At 41.8% G+C, this 20,489-nt stretch overlaps 1 protein-coding gene and 1 long non-coding RNA gene across 2 annotated transcripts; both read left to right on the plus strand.

Annotated features, from left to right (window-relative positions):
• The first annotated feature begins 3,997 nt into the window (after positions 1-3,997).
• Positions 3,998-4,887, plus strand: LOC118964319. The gene is made up of 2 exons (XR_005051364.1): positions 3,998-4,114; positions 4,698-4,887. It is a non-coding gene; the product is annotated as an uncharacterized LOC118964319 (long non-coding RNA).
• Positions 4,888-13,567: 8,680 nt separating this feature from the next.
• acte1 (actin, epsilon 1) lies at positions 13,568-19,835 on the plus strand. Its single transcript, XM_021604338.2, has 8 exons — positions 13,568-13,723; positions 14,591-14,742; positions 16,130-16,369; positions 17,721-17,805; positions 17,994-18,155; positions 18,502-18,693; positions 19,105-19,286; positions 19,509-19,835. Exons 2-8 carry the CDS (start codon positions 14,614-14,616, stop codon positions 19,650-19,652), a joined length of 1,134 nt encoding a protein of 377 aa, XP_021460013.1. The 5' UTR covers positions 13,568-13,723; positions 14,591-14,613; the 3' UTR covers positions 19,653-19,835.
• Positions 19,836-20,489: the final 654 nt, after the last annotated feature.

The following is a 20,489-nucleotide window of genomic DNA, read 5'->3' on the forward strand; positions in this document are numbered from 1 at the left end:
GACAAGACATATTGACATTAAGGAGAGGCATGCTTAGTTGAGTGATCAAAAGGGTCCAGTGAGTGGAGAGGTTGGTTGAGGTCACGGCGATTTAGACAGCTAGCCAAGCCAACCGGTAGCAAGCTAGCATAGGATGGAGTCTGTTGTTAGCCACCTCTTGCGTTCGGTCAGTAGATTAGTGGGGTTCCGTGAGGTAGAGGGGATTAATCCAAATCACACAACAACAACAAAAATAAGAACAATAGATATAGTTATAGAGGCCCGAGAAGAAAACATAATAATAATAAAAATAAATAAATTGTCTGATTGTCTATTCAGATAGCAGCCGGTAAGACAGCTAACGGTTAGCGGGCCGCAGATGGGCGTTCAGGTAACGTCGCGACAGAGGAGCCAGCCGGATCTCCTTCAGGTAGATAACGTCGGCAGTCCAGTAGTGAAGGCCCGGTGGGGCTCCGCGTAGGCAGTGAAACGGGTCCGGATAGGTGACTGCAGCCCAGGAGTGAATGATGGAACTCAGGAGTGATTGACGGAGCTGGCTAGCACCGGAACAATCGATGTTTGCTCCGGAATCGACGAAAGCCGACTGTCACACGGATAGCAGCTAGCTAGCTGTGAGATCCGGGTATGAATGTCCAGAGAGCAGTTGAAATCCAGGGACATGGAGAGAAAAATTGGTCCGGTATGTTCCGTTCCGAGCCGCGCTGCGCCGTACAAAACTGGCGATTTTCGAGCTAAAGGATAGCTGATGACCACAAACCGTGGTTAGCTGAATACTAACGATTTGCCAGTAAAGAAGCTAACTAGCTTCTGATTAGCTTCTGGATTAGCTTCTGGGCTAGCTCCTGGTTAGCTTCTGGCTAGTTTCTGGCTAGCTTCTTGGAGTTTCTGGCTAGCTTCTTGGAGGATTACAGATCTGAGGTAAATAATAATTTTTTATAAATATAAATTGGTGAGGCTGGTTGCAGGAGAGTGTAGGAGAGTGTTTAGAAGATGAGTTGATGGAAAATAAAAATAAAATGTATGTGAAAAAAGTTGTAAATAGATATATATACAGGACACGACAAGACGAGGACAAAAGACGTCTGAACTGCTATGCGATCTTGGAGAGAAAGATGATGAGCTGATGATGTCCTGATGAGTAAAAATGTGAGATTTTTGGTTCCAACCGCCGTGTCTTTTTGAGACGCGGAGTAGGTGAACGGATGATCTCTGCATGTGTGTGAGCATAGAGGAGGAGGTGTGATGGTGTGGGCTGCTTTTCTGGTGACACTGTCTATTTATTTAGAATTCAAGGAACACTTAACCAGGATGGCTACCACAGCATTCTGCAGCGATAAGCCATCCCATCTGGTTTGCGCTTAGTGGGACGATCATTTGTTTTTCAACAGGACAATGACCCAACACACCTCCAGGCTGTGTAAGGGCTATTGGACCAAGAAGGAGAGTGATGGAGTGCTGCATCAGATGACCTGGCCTCCACAATCACCCGACCTCAACCCAATTGAGATGGTTTGGGATGAGTTGGACCGCAGAATGAAGGAAAAGCAGCCAACAAGTGCTCAGTATATGTGGGAACTATTCGAAGAGCAAGAGCCAAGAGTGTGCAAAGTTGTCATCAAGGCAAAGCGTGGCTACTTTGATGAATCTTAAATATATTTTGATTTGTGTAACACTTCTTTGGCTTCTACATGATACCATATGTGTTATTTAATCGTTTTGATATCTTCACTATTATTCTACAATGTAGATAGTGGTAAAAAGAAATAAAGAAAAACCCTTGAATGAGTAGGTTTGTCAAAACTTTTGACTGGTACTGTATACTGTATGTGAGTTGGAGTCTGCATGTGTATGAGCTGTGTGTGTGTGGGGGAGTGTGTGGGGGAAGAAGTCTAAGGTGCAGGACAGAGTACCGGGCAGGTAAACAGCTAGTGATGACTGTTCAACAGTCTGATGGCCTGGTGATAAAAGCTGTTTCCAAGCCTCTTGGTCATGGCTCTGATGCACTTGTACCATGTGCCAGACGGTAGCAGAGTGAACTATCCATAGCCCGGGTGGCTGAAGTCCTTAATGATCCTCTTGGCTTTCCTCATTCATTTTTTTTTTTTTATTTAACCTTTATTTAACTAGGCACAGAGTGCTGTAAATGTCCTGGAGGGCAGGCAGCGTGCACCCCATGGTGTACTGGTCTGACCGCATCATCCTTTGAAGATCCATGCGGTTGAGAATGGTACAATTGCCGTACCAGGCGGTGATGCAGCCCGACAGACTGCTCTCAATGGTGGGTCTTATGCCAAATTTCTTCAGCCGCTTGATGTTGAAAAGACACTGTTGTGCCTTTCTGCACCACGGTGTCGATGTGATTAGACCATTTCAGGTCCTCTGTGACATGCACGCTGAGGAACTTGAAGCTTTTGACCGTCCCCACCGTGGCCTGCTGATGTGGATGGGGGCGTGCTCTCTGATCTGTCTCCTGTAGTCCATGATCAGCTCCTTGTTTTTTTTTTGAGATTTTCATAAATTAACTTTATGACAATAAAATATACACAATCGTTTGTCTCTACATTAACTAACATATTCCTCTCAATTGTAAATGTTTTGCTTGACTCGTTATGACTACATACATTTGCTTCCCCCTTAATGTTTTGTCAGCCATCTTTGCTGAAGAAAGTCACTGGGGACGGGTGGCTCGCGTCAAATTCGTCATTGGAACCCCTCGATATGATTGGTCATATAAAAACCTTGGGACCCAAATGCATAATGAGTGCTATGAAGCCGTGACGCTGCGGTGTTAGCTCACAACATTTAAAGGAGGAACCACTGTACTGTATATCATTTAGGTGACTAGAAAAGGGAAAGGAATAGAATGAGGGGCCCGGCAGACTGTTTAGTTGATCAGGTGCAAAATAGGTGGTATTTATTTACAGTGCAGGTGATATAGAAGACTGGATCCAGACAAGTGGTGAGGAAGGCCAAATCCATCATGTCTGACTGTGCCGACTCCCTACCAGGGCACTCCAAACCTGTTCCTGGTGAATACAGTGAAGATGAGGAAGTTGGCTAGTCTGTCCTAATGACCAGGGGATGATCATGATGATGTTGATGATGATGGTGATGATGACATGACATGACATGTTTTTTTGATGATGGTGATGATGACATGACATGTTTTTTTTGGTCAGCATATTCTTGATGACAATGTTGATGGGATGATTTTAGAATGTGCAAAGAGCATGTACTTTGTAGGCCTACTATTGTTTTTTTGTGCTGCTGTCAATGCTAATGTTGATTATTAGTATTGTTTACATCTATATTGATGGCTGTCAGCCCATGACTGATGAACTGGGCGATTTGTATTCAGTAGCATTGTGTTGTTGTCATTGTCTATCATTGTGATCCATATGGATTTGATATGTTTTCATGTCTCACCTGCTGCAAAACCAATTGCCTTCTGGGACAAAAAAAGTTGAAAGTTGAAATGTAAATATTGTGTATATATATATATACACAATATTAATATATATATATATATGTTGCGTTTAAAACAACTGGAAACTCGGGAACTGGGAAAACTCAGACTTCAGTCAGTTGAAGACAACTGGGAATTCTGAAAAAAAAACTGGGAAAATATGTTTTGAACGGTCATCCAACTCAAAATTCCAAGTCGGGAACTCAGGCCTCTTTCTAGAGCTCCTACCTAAAGACCACTGACATCATGACTCAATCTTGTTTTTTTGAGAGTTCCCAGTTTTCTTGAAAGCCCATCATGCCTCACCCTAATAATTTGGTCCCTTTCCCCCTCAAAACTTACCCTAATGTTCTGACTTGGTGCTGCACACCTATAGCCTGTTTTAGAGAAATGTAATCATTGAATATTGTAAGAGCTTTCATTGTCTGCTTATATGCCCCCTTTATTTATCCAATGGTTCTGACTTGGTGTACTGGGAGAGTACTGTAAGAACGGCCCATGTTCTGAATTCTGTCATTGTACATTTCAAGTCAAATGGTTATATTGACTACGTCCATGTTAGTGCGCTCATTAATGCCTTCATCGAAATTACGGATTGCCTCTTAACTGCTCGCCGTTCACGTATGCCATCGTTTGTACATCTCAATTGTAAGTAGAAAACACATTTGTTTAAGTAAATCAGCCATATCAGCTATGTTTTTTAAAAGGCAGTAAATGAGGCTGAATTAACTGCTTCGCTGCCAGACAAGGTTCCGCTGATAGCCAGGTGTAGCGGTGGTAAGGATTCACTCCAAGATGCTGAAAAGAAAGCTCTGCTGTTTGTACAGCTTTATGTAGGCCCTAACAGTTTGTGGGCACCGTTTGTCACCGTTACAGTGCAATTAATGTATTGATTACCGTTGTGTAGTGACATTGATGGCATTTTTTTTTTTACCCTACTGAGATTTACATGCTAAAATCTCTACTGGTAACTTCACAGCAATTTCTAGCTGCCCAAAATGTAGCTAGCTAGCAGGCTCAGTTAAATACAAATCTCCCTAGATACAGCCATGCCTCATAGTCACGTCATGCAATTTGTAAATTAAATAGGAATAAAATAATGTTATTTTAATGGAGTTTCCCATCTTCCCATGTATAGTTTCTGGCGCATCACACAATCGCCCTTATCCAGATGGTGTGTCAAAGGCATTTCCTAACAGACCTGCTAACTTTCTTTGTTGTTACTTTTAAGGTTGGAACCAACATGGAGTACGTCCAGCAGGAAGAGAGGAAGGAACCATTCGTCCGCCAGCTCAGGGACAAGCTGCACTATTCACAGCCCAGTGTAATGTTCAATGTAATTGCATTTCTGGATTTTTTAAAACTTAATGTATTTGTATTGATTTAAAAATGTACAAATAAAAGGATATGTTTGATTGAAACATGTCTTGAATGCTTATTTGTTTTAGCAGTTAGTGGTAATCCCCTAAGTGTTAAAATAATGAACAAAACTATAAATGCAACATGCAACAATTTCAAAAATTTTACTGGGTAAGAGTTTGAATAAGGAAATCAGTCAATTGAAATAAATTCATTAGGCACTAATCTATGGATTTCACATGACTGGGCAGGGGTGCAGCCATGGGTGGGTCTTGGAGGGCATAGGCCCACCCACTTGGCAGCCAAGCCCAGAACCACCCCCCCCTCAGAATATCCCGCAGGTGAAGAAGCCGGATGTGGAGGTCCTGGGCTGGCAAGGTGACACGTGGTCTGCGGTTGTGAGGCCAATGTGGTGTGCGGTTGTGAACATTCAATTCTTTGGCAACAGCTCTGGTGGGCATTCCTGTAGTCAGCATGCCAATTGCACACTCCCTCTTAACTTGAGACATCTGCCGCATTGTGTTGTGTGACAAAACTGTACATTTTAAAGTGGCTTTTTATTGTCCACAGCACAAGGTGCACCTGTGTAATGATCATGCTGTTTAATCATCTTCTTGATATGCCACAGCTATCAAGTGGACGGATTATCTTGTCAAAGGAGAAATGCTCACTAACAGGGATGTTACGACCTTTTTGTGCACATAGAACATTTCTGGTATTTTTGTTTTCAGCTCATGAAACATGGGACCAACACTTTACATGTTCCATTCATATTTTTGTAAAGTGTACATTTCTGTTTACATCATCAAGCGTTTATGTACGTCAAATGAATGACCAAAGGTGTCTGACTTTATAGTAAGTACAGCGTCATGTGATATAAGGCATTCGTGTATATGTTATAAATTACCGTTGGGGTCTGGCTTTAAATTAAGTACAGCGTCATGCTATCTAGAGACTTTATGGATGTGTTATGAATGACCAAAGGTGTCTCATTTCAAACTAAGCATTACAGGACACTACATAAAGTGTCAATAAATAGGTCTTTAATGTTCTGCTGATTTATGAAGGTTCTTTCATGATTCACAGACTACTGTAGGGTGTGAGAGGTATTTAAATGGCTTGATGGACCTGCAAAGCTTGAGTTTGTGTGTGTGTCAGAGCCAAGATGATTTGAAGTAGTCCAACCTGAGACTACTGCACCAGGTATTCCTCTTCTGTTTCTATGCTGGAGACCAGGGCTCGATTACAACCGGTTACAATGGTGCCAACATTTTGTGGCTGATCTTTCAGCAAGGGAGTCGGTGAATGTGTCAAAGACCTGACTGGGCCCAGCACCGCGTGAAAAGTTTGTTTTTGTTGTGTGCGTGTTTGTGTACTGAGGAACATGTAACTTGGTTCCAGAAGACAGACACTTTGAATTTCTTTAGGTTGGGGGCTTCCATCAAGGTACGTCTTTCTTGGTGTAACGTTTTCCCAAGGATTTTGCATACAGAGCACATATAAGCCTGAGATATCAACCATTCAAAGTTGGCCTTAGTGGGAGTGAACATTGTGGTGGTTAATTTCTTTACTATCAAATGAGGAGAGACAAACTTATCACATAAGTCAGAGTTATACTAAAACTAAATATTTAACACAGTCAAAAAGTCATAATTATTGCTAAGCCCATTCCCACAATTTATCTTCTTAAAACGTGATTTTAAACCTAACCCAAACTAATGAAGGACCAGTTGATGCATTGGTTGGGCCACCAGACCTTCCGCACATTTAGGTGGAATTGTCTGCAAACAAGATTAGGTGTAATGTGACTAACATGACATCCCTTTAGAGAATATGCCATCCTTCAGCACATCACCCTCTATAAAGCACATGTTTATATCTTACTCGACATCGTGGGTTATGTCAAATTTGACATGGGTAATTATGTCACAAAGTTATGCCACATTTTATTAACCATTTATAAAGCATGACATACAGTTATACTGTATAAGCTTGGTAACACATTTATGTAGTGCTTATGAAGGCTTTAAAAATACTTTTTAAACTGAACATAATTTGTAATGTGAAAACAACTCAAACTTATCCAAGTGTTTTATGTGACGTAAGGGTATGCGTGTGTTTAATTAGTAGTAGGCAAGCTCACTCATTAGAGTTCTTTATCCATGCCGCATTCTCATGATTTCTGTGGATTCAATGTGACATACCTGGCTTCTGAAAGCAGCCACATTTGCATGCAAATTATGTTGACTGACTTATTACAAATTCAAACTTCTGCATCATTAATTCCAGCCGTGGGCCCTGGGTTTCAAATTAAGTTAGTTTATTCTGACAGTCATTTCATCTTAACCATGGACTGTTTTCAGGTTTTTATGCTAGTTCATCATACTTCCATTTTCTAAATGCATGTTGCATTGATGAGGAGTGCATGAGGGGACATTCAAAAGTTGGGTAATGGAATCTCCCCCATGGTTCTGTGAAGTTTACCTATCATTCTATAAACTCCCAGAGAGACCTGAGTACCTATACTCTGATTACCTATTCTATTACCAATACCTATTCTTAGCCCCCCCCCAAGCTTAAGAGAAGCTCACCCCCCCCCACACACACACAATAAGTAAGACCGACTAATAATGATCGGCTGGTAACTCCTCTATCACACAACACTAATTGATAGCTTTAGGCAGGGAGAGGAAGGCCATCATTTCCACCCCTAAATGAATAATAATTCTCAGGATTCCTCCTGTAGATATTATATGATTTATGGACGTGATATTCCTTCGGCAATGTTGTGAATGAGCGTTAGGTCCCTTTGATCTAATTTAGCTTAATGAGCTTGCAGTGAGTTAACGGCTCTCAGGATAATCATCTTATTGGATTACTGGACCTGCCTGGTCTTTACTGTAACATCGGTGACTCTGAGTGGTGGCACTGGGACCCATGGCATACTCATACTTTTCCAGTATGCTCAATAGGAGGTAAAGACATATACAGTACAATGTGGAAATACGTAAAGTATAACAGATTAAGACATGTTTTTGAGAATGGTCATGTGCACCCTTGCACCTTTTGGATGTTACGCAGCATGCTAAGACATTGTTGCATTGCATAGAATCCCCTCAAAGTATCCTACAATATACAGCTTCGCAGAGATGTCAACACAGACAATATCATGTAAGGAAGGGCCCACTCACTCACCAAAGAATCCATACACAATCAATTTGGTCTTCTTATCTTTGTAAGGTCACCAGTCTAAAGGTGAAAGTTCAGCCAATAAGATGTAACCTATAGGTTTGTCACGCCCTGACCGTAGAGAGGCTTTTAATATCTTTATTTGGTTTGGTCAGGGTGTGATTTGGAGTGGGCATTCTAGGTTTCGTTTTCTATGATTTTGTGGTTCTATGTTTTGGCCCGGTATGGTTCTCAATCAGGGACGGCTGTTTATCATTGTCTCTGATTGGGAACCATACTTAGGTAGCCCCTTTCCCTCGTTTCTGTGTGGGAAGTTGACTTTGTTTATGGCACACAGCCTTTAGGTCACGGTTTGTTTTGTAGTGTTTATTGTTTTGTTCGGCGTCTTTTCTAATAAAAATAATATGTACGCTCACCACGCTTCACCTTGGTCCTCTTCATTCAACGGCCATGACAAGGTTTCTCTCACTGTCTCCCATAAAGTTACGTAATGGAGGTTATATTTAAACAACAAGAGGTATGTCAGTGTGCACTGCATGTTGACCAATGATGTATTTGTATGTCTGGTCTTGACTGGTTTTAAACCACGCTGTATTGTGAGTCTCTGGCTGTCTTTTCACTAAATCAGCATTTCTGAGTAACTGATTCATGATGATTGACAAGTTTTCTGTGCCATTGTGTCCATACCACTGCATGTATCAGATCCAAAAGCCCATCCCAGTTCCAAACACAATTGCAGTCTATCTGGTCTGATGCCAGAAGAAAAAAAACTACATTATTTTGGCTACCATGGCTAGAAGAAGAGATCTCAGTGACTTTGAAAGAGGTGTTTAAAGTGTGTGTGTGTGTGTGTGTGTCTCAGCTCGGTCACAAGATCTCAACCCAATTTAACACTTATGGGAGATTCTGCAGCGGCGCCTGAGACAGCATTTTCCACCACCATCAACAAAACACCATATTAGGGAATTTCTCATGGAACAATTGTACTGCATCACTCCAATAGAGTTCCAGACACTTGTAGAATCTATGCCAAAGAGCATTGAAGCTGTTCTCGTGGCTCGTGGTGGCCCAACGCCCTATTGGTGTTTCCTTTATTTTGGAAGTTACCTGTAGGTTTTAATTCATTTTCAAATTCCAATAACAAAGGCAGTCAACACAGGCTACTCTAATGCTCAGTGCTCATACTACTAAGCTGTTCCTATCATAGGAAACCATTTGAGGAAATAATGGCAGTGCTATTTCTAGTGGGAGGGAATGCTGACTATGAGGGGCTGGCGGTGGCACAAGTTGGACTTTGGTCACATGATCTCATGGCAATAGGACTCTACAAGAGGAATCCTCATTAAACAATAGGCTACTGTGCATGTTTGTGTGTATTTTGTCTACCAAATAGACGCTAGTAGTTACTGTTTTAGAGAACCAGCTGAATGCTGTAGTAAAGATCCAGCTAAATGAAGGACCAGGTCCTGTGTTCAGGGAAAAGTCAGGGCCCAGATATAACTCCTACAGGAGGGGACAGGAGAGAAAAATGTGGCCAGGTGTCACCCTCTAATGTAAGAGGTCAAGGCTTTATGTACTTAAGTAGCAACGCGCATGCCCCGTCCACCTGAGGAGCTTTCTTTTTTTCCCAGCCATCTATTTCCTGTGTCTTGAGGGGTGCAAAATCCACTTGTCACTCAAATCTGGCTGGATTGATTGGTTTCATTTGACTCCTGCGACTCTTTCGTATTCTTGCTTTTTGTGCCTGTCGTTTTTTATTTTCTTCTGATAGCGTTACGCCCGCAGAAATGTTTGTAATGGCCTGTCAAACACACCCCGGTAACGGCTGGAAAAAGATATCACTTGATACAGTTGTAATGTTTACAAATTAGACGCGCTGAAATGTTAAAAGGAACTTCCAAAAAGGAACACTCGGATTATAGCGGTCTTATGTCGCAAACAATGTATAGATAGGAGTAATCTAGAGCCAAGCGTGTTGATTTTTAAGCTGAGGGTACCCTGCTGTCTACTCATGCAACAGAACGTGACAACAGTCATTATTGAGGCAATCAAGACAGTGCAGGTCGTTTTTGTGGTTGCAGCCCTGCTCCACCCCTTTATGTTAATGTTTCCATATATGCAAATATTGTATTTTTGTGTATTTATGCAAATTAGGAACATATAGTTTTCTTTATTTTAACACGAAATATCAAATAAACCAGAAGCTCATACACAGGGGGTCCAAAAAGGCAACCGTACAGGCAGGGAAAAGGCTAGTAATCAGGCAAGAGGTTGATAACAGGAAATCCGATAGGCTAAAGTACAGGCAGGGAATAGGCAAAAGGCATCGTTAGTGAGGCAGGCCAAAACTATCATACACTGGAGGATTACATTACAGGAAACACAGCACTCCGAATATTTGTATTTATTTCACCTTTATTTAACCAGGAAAGCTAGTTGAGAACAAGTTCTCATTTACACCTGCGACCTGGCCAAGATAAAGCAAAGCAGTGCGACACAAACAACATAGAGTTACACATGGAATAAACAAGCGTACAGTCAATAACACAATAGGAAAAAAAATCAATTTACAGTGTGTGCAAATGGTGTGAGGAGGTAAGGCAGTAAATAGGCCATAGTAGCGAAGTAATTACAATTTAGTAAATTAACACTGGAGTGATAGATGAGCAGATGGTGATGTGCAAGGAGAAATACTGTTGTGCAAAAGAACATAAAAGTAAATAAAAACAAAATGGGGATGAGGTAGGTAGATTGGGTGGGCTATTTACAGATGGGCTGTGTACAGCTGCAGCGATCGGTTAGCTGCTCAGATAGCTGATGTTTAAAGTTAGTGAGGGAAATATAAGTCTCCAGAAGTGTCACAATACATCACAACGATGGGGTGCAAAGAACTGAACTAAATAGTGTGTGATAATGACATACAGGTGTATGAACAGGTGATCATAATTCAGGTGATTGGGATCTGGAGAGTGAGCTGCGTTCAGCGGATCTACGTGTTTGAGATTGTGAGTTGGAAGCAGACGTTACAGTGCTATAATGAATTCAATACCTGATGGATTTTTTTTATTATCAAAAGGTTTGGAGTATCTTCCTCCATTGTCTAACTGTTGCATTTATTAGAATTGTTTTTCACACCTTTTAACAATGTTGATGCCCATTGCTAGAGTAAGTAAGTCATGAAAGAGGTTCCACCCCATGCCTGGTCAACCTGACTGAAGTAAAACAATGGTGATCGCAGCGGTCAGTCTGTTTTACGAGGCTAACAACCTCGGGGTCAAAATCAAATGGTCTAATCTAATGTTAGAACTTGGGCTGCTGGTGTCAGTGGTGTGTCCAGGGGGTGACACCCCCTGAAAGCTGATTGGCCACCCCAGTGGCCCCCACAGAAATTCTGGGATCTGATAGGTCGTCTCTGAATATATTGATACTTTTGACAACAAGACTCAATCTTACCGGAGAAAGCATCCGAGCGAGGAAACGGCTCCCTTCTATCTTAGTATGTGTAGCCCATGTATCTGATGCTGTCTGGACAAAAAGAGTAGGACATGTCATATTCTTTTTGGCAAGACAGCATCAGATACGTGGGCTATAGATACTTAGACAGAGGAGCGCTGTTTGCCTCGCTCGGATGCTTTCTCTGGTGAAATTGATTCAGCCGGTTGCAAATTGAAGTAACATTTATTATGAATCATTTTCTATGTTTATTTTTTCACTGTTAGGCATCAATGAATAGACACCACTTTGTAGACTGAATGTCATTAAACTTTTGGTGTTTGTAGTAGATGTCCCGTTCCATTCAAATGGCAGGTGCACAGTGCACCGTTCGGATGCTGGACTTATTTTGGAGTAGACAAACGTACTTTTTGAACTGATTTGTTTGACAATCAGATGAAAACATCATGACCAGTGGTGTTCACCACACATTAAAAAGTCACACATTTTTACAATTCAATTCCATGACTTTAGGCGGTCCCGTAAATGTTGAGGGATGAGTTGTACTCTGGATGTCACTTTCAAGTGAATTTACTGCTGTATGCTAATACCCTTACATAAAATCCTGACCTTGAATGCAAACACTAACAAGACTTTTGGAATTGATTTATTTGAATAAGGAAATGTACCTCAGCTAAGCATTTTATGCGTTGAATCATTCAGTTAATTTGTGCCAGCTGTACAGTAAAAACAGGCCAGTAATGTAAAGTAAACTACAGCAAGGAAGTATCTGAGGCTATAAGATAGCCAAGGACAGAGTTAAAAGAAGGGTATTAGCCCAATGTTCCATAAGTTCACATAACCACCTCCTCTCTTCCGCCACATCTGGCTGCCCAAAACACTGATACAAGTAAACCTAATGTGTAACTACCTTGGCTGGATCACATTCTAAAATAACATGACCTTACTATCCTAACTGCAATCTAATTTTATGAACCTTCTATGCTAGCTAACAATCTTACCTTATGCCAACTGATTAGTGTGTGTGTGGCTCAATGTGCTTGACTTATACTTATCCTTCAATACCCTTTTTCTACTTAAACCTGTTCCTTAAACTTCCTACTATTACTTCATCTGAATAGTATTTTCCCACGTTCTCCATGTCTCTGTGGGTGGAGCACTGTGCCGTGTCTGGCAATAGAGAGTCTCATCTGAATATTGTCTTCTCGTCAGTAATTGAATGGCCAGTGGGGAGCACCTGGGGGGATGTTTCTATAAACCACTCCTTTTAATAGAAGTGTTGTGGACTCCCCTCCTATCCACACCATTCAAACAATCACTTGCTTTTTTGGTCGTCCCCTTCTGAACCACTTCCTCAGGTATGTGGTTATCAATGGGACTGGGAAACCACGTTACACCGTGGTCAGTGAGGCCAGACTGCTGTGTTCTACCACTGTGTAAAGACTTACTAAATTGACAGGCCATGAGGACAATACTTTTACTGTATGAACATCAGCGTTGGGATCAATTCCATTTCAATTTAGTCAACTTTGGAAGTAAACTGAAATTCCCTCATCGACTTGACTGAATTGAATAAGCTTAATTGAAATGGAATTATCCCAACCCTGAGGGACATTCTCTGGTTATTGAACACTGACCAGACTAGAGATTGACTTTTTGGTTTGGTGAAGACTGTCCTAAATTTCTATTGGTGAAAACAGTCTTATGACTATTGTCCACTCCCATTCAGGGTGAGGCTCTGAAACTTCATTTGAAGGCCTGCTAGTGGTCCCAGAGGCTTTGGTTGTCATTTTTCATGGCATGCCCTGATTGGCTGGCTGTAACGCTGTGTCTGAACGTCAGTCAGATAGACAAGGGGCCATGTCTCCATTATGACTGATGCACCGGACTTTATTTATATAGTGACCTCCAACATGCCTTTCTCTGCGAACGCATCATCAACCTGTCTTCCAGTCTTCCAACAATAGACCACAGTGCCACCTCCCAGCTATAAATTAGCCAAATGAGACTCTTGAGCGTGCGTGTGTGCGTGCATGTGTGTGACAACCGTAGTGGGACAGGGCAACTCTAACTTTCAGTTCCGCATTGGTGTGTAAGGGTGACATGTCTCCTAAAAAGGCTCGAGGTCTTGAAGGTATGTGATGGCATGGGTCCTGTGTACTCCTATTTAAATTCAGAGAGCAGGTGAGCCAGGCGCACTCTCCTCTCTCTGTCTCAAGGGACTGTAACACACTGCCTCCTGTCCAGCTCTCCAGGGTAAGTCATTCTCCTGCACACATGCAATTATCATTAACTTGTTTCGATGGAATTCTGTTATTATCATAATAATTTATCATTCAGTAATACATTCACATTTTAGTCATTTAGACGACACTCTTCTTTTATCCAGAGCGACTTCCAGTCAGTGCATTTCCTGTACATTACCATGTATATGTAAGATACATACTGTATGTTACAGTTGAATGTACTGTAACAGACCTGAGTGGACAAGAGAAAAGAGCAATGAGTGAAGCAACATTTCTTACCGATAAATGTTTCAAAAGAGCGATGACTGAAGCAACATTTCTCACCGATAAATGTGTAAAAAAAAGAGCGATGTATGAATCCACATTTCTACCCGATAAACGTCTAAGACTAAATAGCAAAATCATTTTTATGTTGCTTTGAGTTCATGATTACACATAATAAAAAGTTGATACAAAATGCAATACAGATCCCTGCTTTAAGATTCTTAAAACTGCTATTGTGCTTTAAAGTCTGGGATTAGGACCACTACAGGAATACGTTGAAGCACTTAGAGCAATCAAAATGTAGCACTGTCCTCTGTTGTGTGCATTACAATTATAAACAGTAAGTCAGTCAATTAATTTGTTAGTCAAACAAAAAGTGAGTTATGGAGCTAGCATGGCATATATGAACAAACAACAAGAAGAGACTAGACAGACGGACAGTGCTACAGAATAAGCTCACAGTGTGAATGGCAGCAACTGTTAATGCAGTAACACTTCATTTTGCTATGGCCATATGCCATGTGTGAAACACATTGCGCTCTGACATACTTGACTTACTGGTGACAACTGGTGTATTGTGTGTGTATGTGTATGTGTGTGCGTGTGCGTGTAGTCCCACAGTAACCGGACTCAACCATGTGTGACGAGGAAGAGACAACAGCCTTGGTATGCGACAACGGCTCAGGACTGGTGAAGGCTGGCTTCGCCGGTGACGATGCCCCCAGGGCAGTGTTCCCCTCCATTGTGGGGCGCCCCCGTCATCAGGTGAGACATCATCTCACTCCCTCCCCCATTTTACCTCTTCATGTCATTCCCAGGGTCATTCCTGAAGTTGAGCTGCAACACTATTGTTAGTTGGTCATGGATCATCAACAACTAGACTCAGTCGTGGGCCGATTATTTCTGGAGAGTAGTCAGGGGGGCCGGAACATAATTACAAATTATTCGTAGTATGCAAATTGATCGCAAGAAGCCCAAACAGATATAATGTTTGACTAAAACATAATCATTTCATTGCTTACGTTTGTATACGATCACGTTTCTCTCTATTATTGGTGGGAATACTTGGGAACGGATTTCTTAAATTATACTGAACAAAAATATAAACACAACATGCAACAAGTTCAATGATTTTAATGAGTTACAGTTCATATAAGGAAATCAGTCAAATTAAAATAAATTCATTAGGCCCCAATCTATGGATCACCCAGGGCGGGCGCACCTGGGAGAGCATAGGCCCACCCATTCAGGAGCTAGTTCCACCCAATCAGAATGACTTTTTCCCTACTAAAGGGCATTATTATAGACTGAACTACTCCTCAGTTTCATCTGCTGTCTGGGTGGCTGGTCTCAGACAATCCAGCAGGTGAAGAAGCCAAATATGGAGGTCCTGGGCCAGCATGGTTACATGTTGTCTGCGGTTGTGAGGCCGGTTGGACATACTGTCAAATTCTCTAAATGACATTCCTGCAGTCAGCATGCCAATTGCACACTCTTCAAAACTTGAGACATCTGTGGCATTGTGTGGTGTGACAGAACTGCACATTTTATTGACCCCAGCTCAAGGTGCACCTGTGTAATGATCATGCTGTTTAATCAGCTTCTTGATATGCCACACCTGTCAGGTGGATGGATTATCTTGGCAAAGGAGAAATGCTCACTAACATGAACGTAAACCAATTTGTGCACAAAATTGGAAAGAAATACGCTTTTTGTACATTTTGTACATTTTTTGTACCTTTTATTTCAGCTCATGAAAAATACTTTATATGTTGCGTTTATTTTTGACCGGGAATAAAATCACTTGGAGCTGATTTCCTGGTGTTTATACATTATCTTATGTCCAACAATAAAAAATCCACACGGGTTCAAGATCTGTTTATGCTCTTACCAACTACATTGCTATCAATGTCAAGCCAAACACGGCATGACAATGAGTGACAAGTAGTTTAAATGATAGCACAAACAGACTGGAAATCAGACTAGAGTTTGAGCCAGTTTCATGGAAAAAGATGAAGTCTAGTCCCGGAATAAAAGGCACTTTCAATGGAGATTCACTATTTCACAAATCAATACGGTATGTGGCTGTTGTTGTTCATGTCTGTACCTTCTGTTCATGTGAATAACACATGCCTGTCTGTCTCTTCCCCAGGGGGTGATGGTGGGTATGGGTCAGAAAGACTCCTATGTTGGAGACGAGGCCCAGAGCAAGAGAGGTATCCTGACCCTCAAGTACCCCATTGAGCACGGCATCATAACTAACTGGGACGACATGGAAAAGATCTGGCATCATACCTTCTACAATGAGCTTCGTGTGGCACCTGAGGAGCACCCTGTCCTGCTCACTGAGGCCCCACTCAACCCCAAGGCCAACAGAGAGAAGATGACCCAGGTGGGCCCTAATACCTTAAACCCAAAAACTTGGCCATCAGTCTTATGATATAGTTTAATGAGAAATATCGCACTGGGCAAAAACTGGTTGAATAAACATTGTTTCCACGTCATTTCAACCAAAAAATATATATGATGACGTTGAGTCAATGTGGAAAACTGATTGGATTTGCAAAAGGTCATCAATGTAAGGGCATTTTGTCTTTTTCTTACCCAACTTTTATCCTAAATCCAATTACAAGGTAAAATGTTTTGTTGAATTCACCTTAGTTGACAATTATACAACGGATGGGTCAAATCCTGAATGCTGATTGATTAAAACCGGATTCCAGCCGGTGTCTAGTTGCCAGCAGCTAAATCTATGATGTTAAAATGCCATTTTTACTCTGTTCCACCTGACTGCGCAATCCACTGTCTCATCAGCCCAGCCAGGCAATTTATAAACTTCATCTCCATTATAAAAGGCATCTAGATTTTGTTTTCAACAGCGGAGATTTGTATAAACCTTGCTGTCTGTCTCTCCGACATTTGCAACATTTGTTTCAATATTCAAATTCGATCACCTGCTGTCCCATAGTAATGTAATAAGTCAGGACGAGACAGACAGGCAGGCAGCGTTTTTCAGCCAGTCGAAATAATGAATCAGCTGCCATCATTTTTATGGATATATATACAACAACAAAAAATGTCAATTGAAAAAAGGTACAACGTAACGCAGTCTTTCCAGATTACGTTTGAAGTGATTGTGTTACTGTAGTTGTGTTGTTGGCTAGGTCCTCTGAACAACAGTGTCCTGACGAGTGTGCACATTTTCTATGCCAGGAAAAATTGCACCTCATTAGCTCATTGTTATGAATGTTTCTAAATAAATGTCTCTAGAAAACAGCTTAAACAAATGCAAATGCAGCTACTTTGCTGTTATCCTGGCTGCACTTTTTGATGTGACTAAGTTAGCTGTTGTTGGCTAGCTAGCAAGCAAGGTATAAGAGCATTGCCAGGCAGTACAGCAATGAAACACTTAGAACAAACGACTGGGTCATATTCATAGATACTGAAGAAAAAGACCGAACGCGTCTTTAGCAACACTAGACTTTGTGTCGGGACTATATCTTGTGGAAGGATGAAATACTATGAAGAAATTCCATTTATTGAAAATATGTCAATTACTATTTGAAGACGTTGGTAACCCGTTGAATAAAAGTGTTAATGCCCTCAAAGCCGGTGTTTGGCACGGAATATGTCCTCCAAACACCGGTTTCTCTGGCATCAATTAACTAGACAATGAACTGACTGACGTCTGTGCCTTGTGGGACATTTCTCAGTGACTCATGGTGACTCCTCCATTACTGCAGATCATGTTTGAGACCTTCAACGTGCCAGCTATGTATGTGGCCATCCAAGCTGTGCTGTCCCTGTACGCCTCTGGCCGTACCACAGGTGAGCATGTGCCTCCTAACACTGATCCACCCAAAAATGGATGACAGTAAAAAGTTACCTACAGTACAGCGAGTGCACCACACGTTAGTATATGTAGCACCATTGGGAATCAAACACACAACCCTGGCATTGACCACCGTGATGCTCGTTGGTGTGTCTGTACTAATGTGTCTGTGTGACCTGTGCAGGTATTGTGCTGGACGCTGGCGATGGTGTGACCCACAACGTGCCCGTATATGAGGGTTATGCCTTGCCCCATGCCATCATGAGACTGGACTTGGCTGGCAGAGACCTGACTGACTACCTGATGAAGATCCTCACTGAGAGAGGCTACTCTTTCGTCACCACCGGTAATGATAGAATATCAATGTAGAACTATATACATTTGAATTTAAGTATTTGACTTATTTTTCATTACATTTGAATATTCATGTAGCCTTTCACCTAGTTAACATGTAGTGTTAATGACACCTGTTTAGTTCAACTGAACCTTGCCACTGTTGGTTGCTCATAAACTTACAGTGCCTTCTATTGGCAAAATAGAGTAACTGCAGACATTTATTGTACTGTTAGCTGAGGAGTCTGTTCAAAGTTGTCAATATTGACACACACCGTAGGTTTGATTTCCCTAAATGTAACAGTTGTTACCTTGTTTGTCTTGTGGTGGGTAACAGACTATTTTATCCACCCCAACAGCTGAGAGAGAGATTGTGCGTGACATCAAGGAGAAGCTGTGCTACGTGGCTCTGGACTTTGAGAATGAGATGGCCACCGCTGCCTCCTCCTCCTCTCTGGAGAAGTCCTATGAGTTGCCCGACGGTCAGGTCATTACCATCGGTAACGAGAGGTTCCGTTGCCCAGAAACCCTCTTCCAGCCCTCCTTCATTGGTCAGTATCCAAATCCTTGCACCTACACCATGTTCTATAACCTGGACTTAGATCCGTTTTGTGTTCGCTCACCAACTCCTGCCATTGTAAAGACAACACAAACAGATCTGGGACCAGGCTAGATCTACTGTGCTGTAGCACAAGTAATGTAGAAAAGATTATGCAGGATAGCTGGAAGAAAAGTAGTCAATATTGTGTAACCAAATGTATTATTCATTAAGGATATACCCTATGTATCGTCTTTTACTTGATGCTTATGAACTAAGTATAAGCTTGGGGTTCTCCTCTCTTTTCCCATGGGGCCTCACTACACATGACAAGACTCAGAATCCAACGTTCCTATTTCTCTATTGTCTTGCATGGAGTTCAACAGAATGTGGGTGTAAAGACTGTTATTTCTTATCCCCATAGGCATGGAGTCCGCTGGTATCCATGAGACCACATACAACGGCATCATGAAGTGCGACATTGACATCCGTAAGGACCTGTACGCCAACAATGTCTTGTCCGGCGGTACCACCATGTACCCAGGTATCGGTGACCGCATGCAGAAGGAAATCACAGCCCTGGCCCCCAGCACAATGAAGATCAAGGTATGGAGAATTCTCTATAATAATGGACAATCGACCTAACCACACCACCATCACAATTACTGAGAGAAAGTATGCAAAAGTGAAGTACCTCAAAGTACTTTGAGGATGAAGTACTTTGTGGTCTCAAAGTACCTTTGGTGCAGCAAGGCTGGTTAGGATAGACACGACTTTGTATAGACAACATTTGACTCTCCCCTAACCACTGACTGTCGCTCCCTGTAGATGATTGCCCCCCCTGAGCGTAAATACTCAGTCTGGATCGGCGGCTCCATCCTGGCCTCCCTGTCCACCTTCCAGGCCATGTGGATCAGCAAAGACGAGTATGAGGAGGCCGGACCATCAATCGTCCACAGGAAGTGCTTCTAAATTCTCTCTCCAACTGTCAACTGTCCCCAAATATTTGCTCTCTGTCTATTCTCATGTGCCTCTAATCCCTACAAATAACCCATTGTAATTGTTTACTATTTGTGCAACGTTCCCAAAGACAATCTGTATTATGAGCCTTCAGACGATCAGGATATTGCTAAATAAATAAATTCTGACTTTTGACTTCCGTGTGCAGTTGCCTATGTGACCTCATAACAGAACATAAAGGAATTATCACAGGACTATTTTGCATTTAAAAAAAAATTGTTTACATTTCCCACAATTACATGTGTGGTGACAAATTGTGACTAGATATAACAGAGCATTGAGCATAACAGAATTTTCATTCCACTGATAAGATATTCTGGGGTATGCTTTACACATATCCTGTTGAAAGTCCTGTTAAAAAAAAAAAAAAAAAATGCTCTGTCAAACTTATTATCTGAGTGGACTCCATACATTTACATTACGACAACACATAAAATGGAGTGGTTTGGTTTGACGTAGATTCGGTCTACCGTTGAAATGTACTGTAATGTGACAAGACAACCACTGGATGGCGTTGAAGTCATGCAACACAACCCGTTCAGTAAGCTCTTTGGCGTCCTATGTGGATTGTTTGCATACTATATGATGACAAACACAGTCAAAGGGGTTCCAGGCAACAGATATAGCAACAGACAGAGAAGATTTGTTCACCAGGACTATACAGTAGGTTAGATTTGGAGCCCAACAAATGTAGCAGCAGTGTGGACATACATGCACTGTGGTCTATCCTCGCAACATGATAAGAAAACAGGCCAGCACAATCTAGGACAGAGTCTGTATGTACCATAA

This window comes from Oncorhynchus mykiss, chromosome 1 (assembly GCF_013265735.2).
Source record: "Oncorhynchus mykiss isolate Arlee chromosome 1, USDA_OmykA_1.1, whole genome shotgun sequence".
Lineage (NCBI taxonomy): Eukaryota > Metazoa > Chordata > Actinopteri > Salmoniformes > Salmonidae > Oncorhynchus > Oncorhynchus mykiss.

Excerpts from the sequence above, each read along its gene's own strand:
- acte1 (XM_021604338.2), top strand. The coding sequence starts at position 14,614 with ATGTGTGACGAGGAAGAGACAACAGCCTTGGTATGCGACAACGGCTCA. Across the intron at positions 18,156-18,501 it reads CTACTCTTTCGTCACCACCG|CTGAGAGAGAGATTGTGCGT; the intron begins GTAATGATAGAA and ends CCACCCCAACAG. Across the intron at positions 18,694-19,104 it reads CTTCCAGCCCTCCTTCATTG|GCATGGAGTCCGCTGGTATC; the intron begins GTCAGTATCCAA and ends TTATCCCCATAG.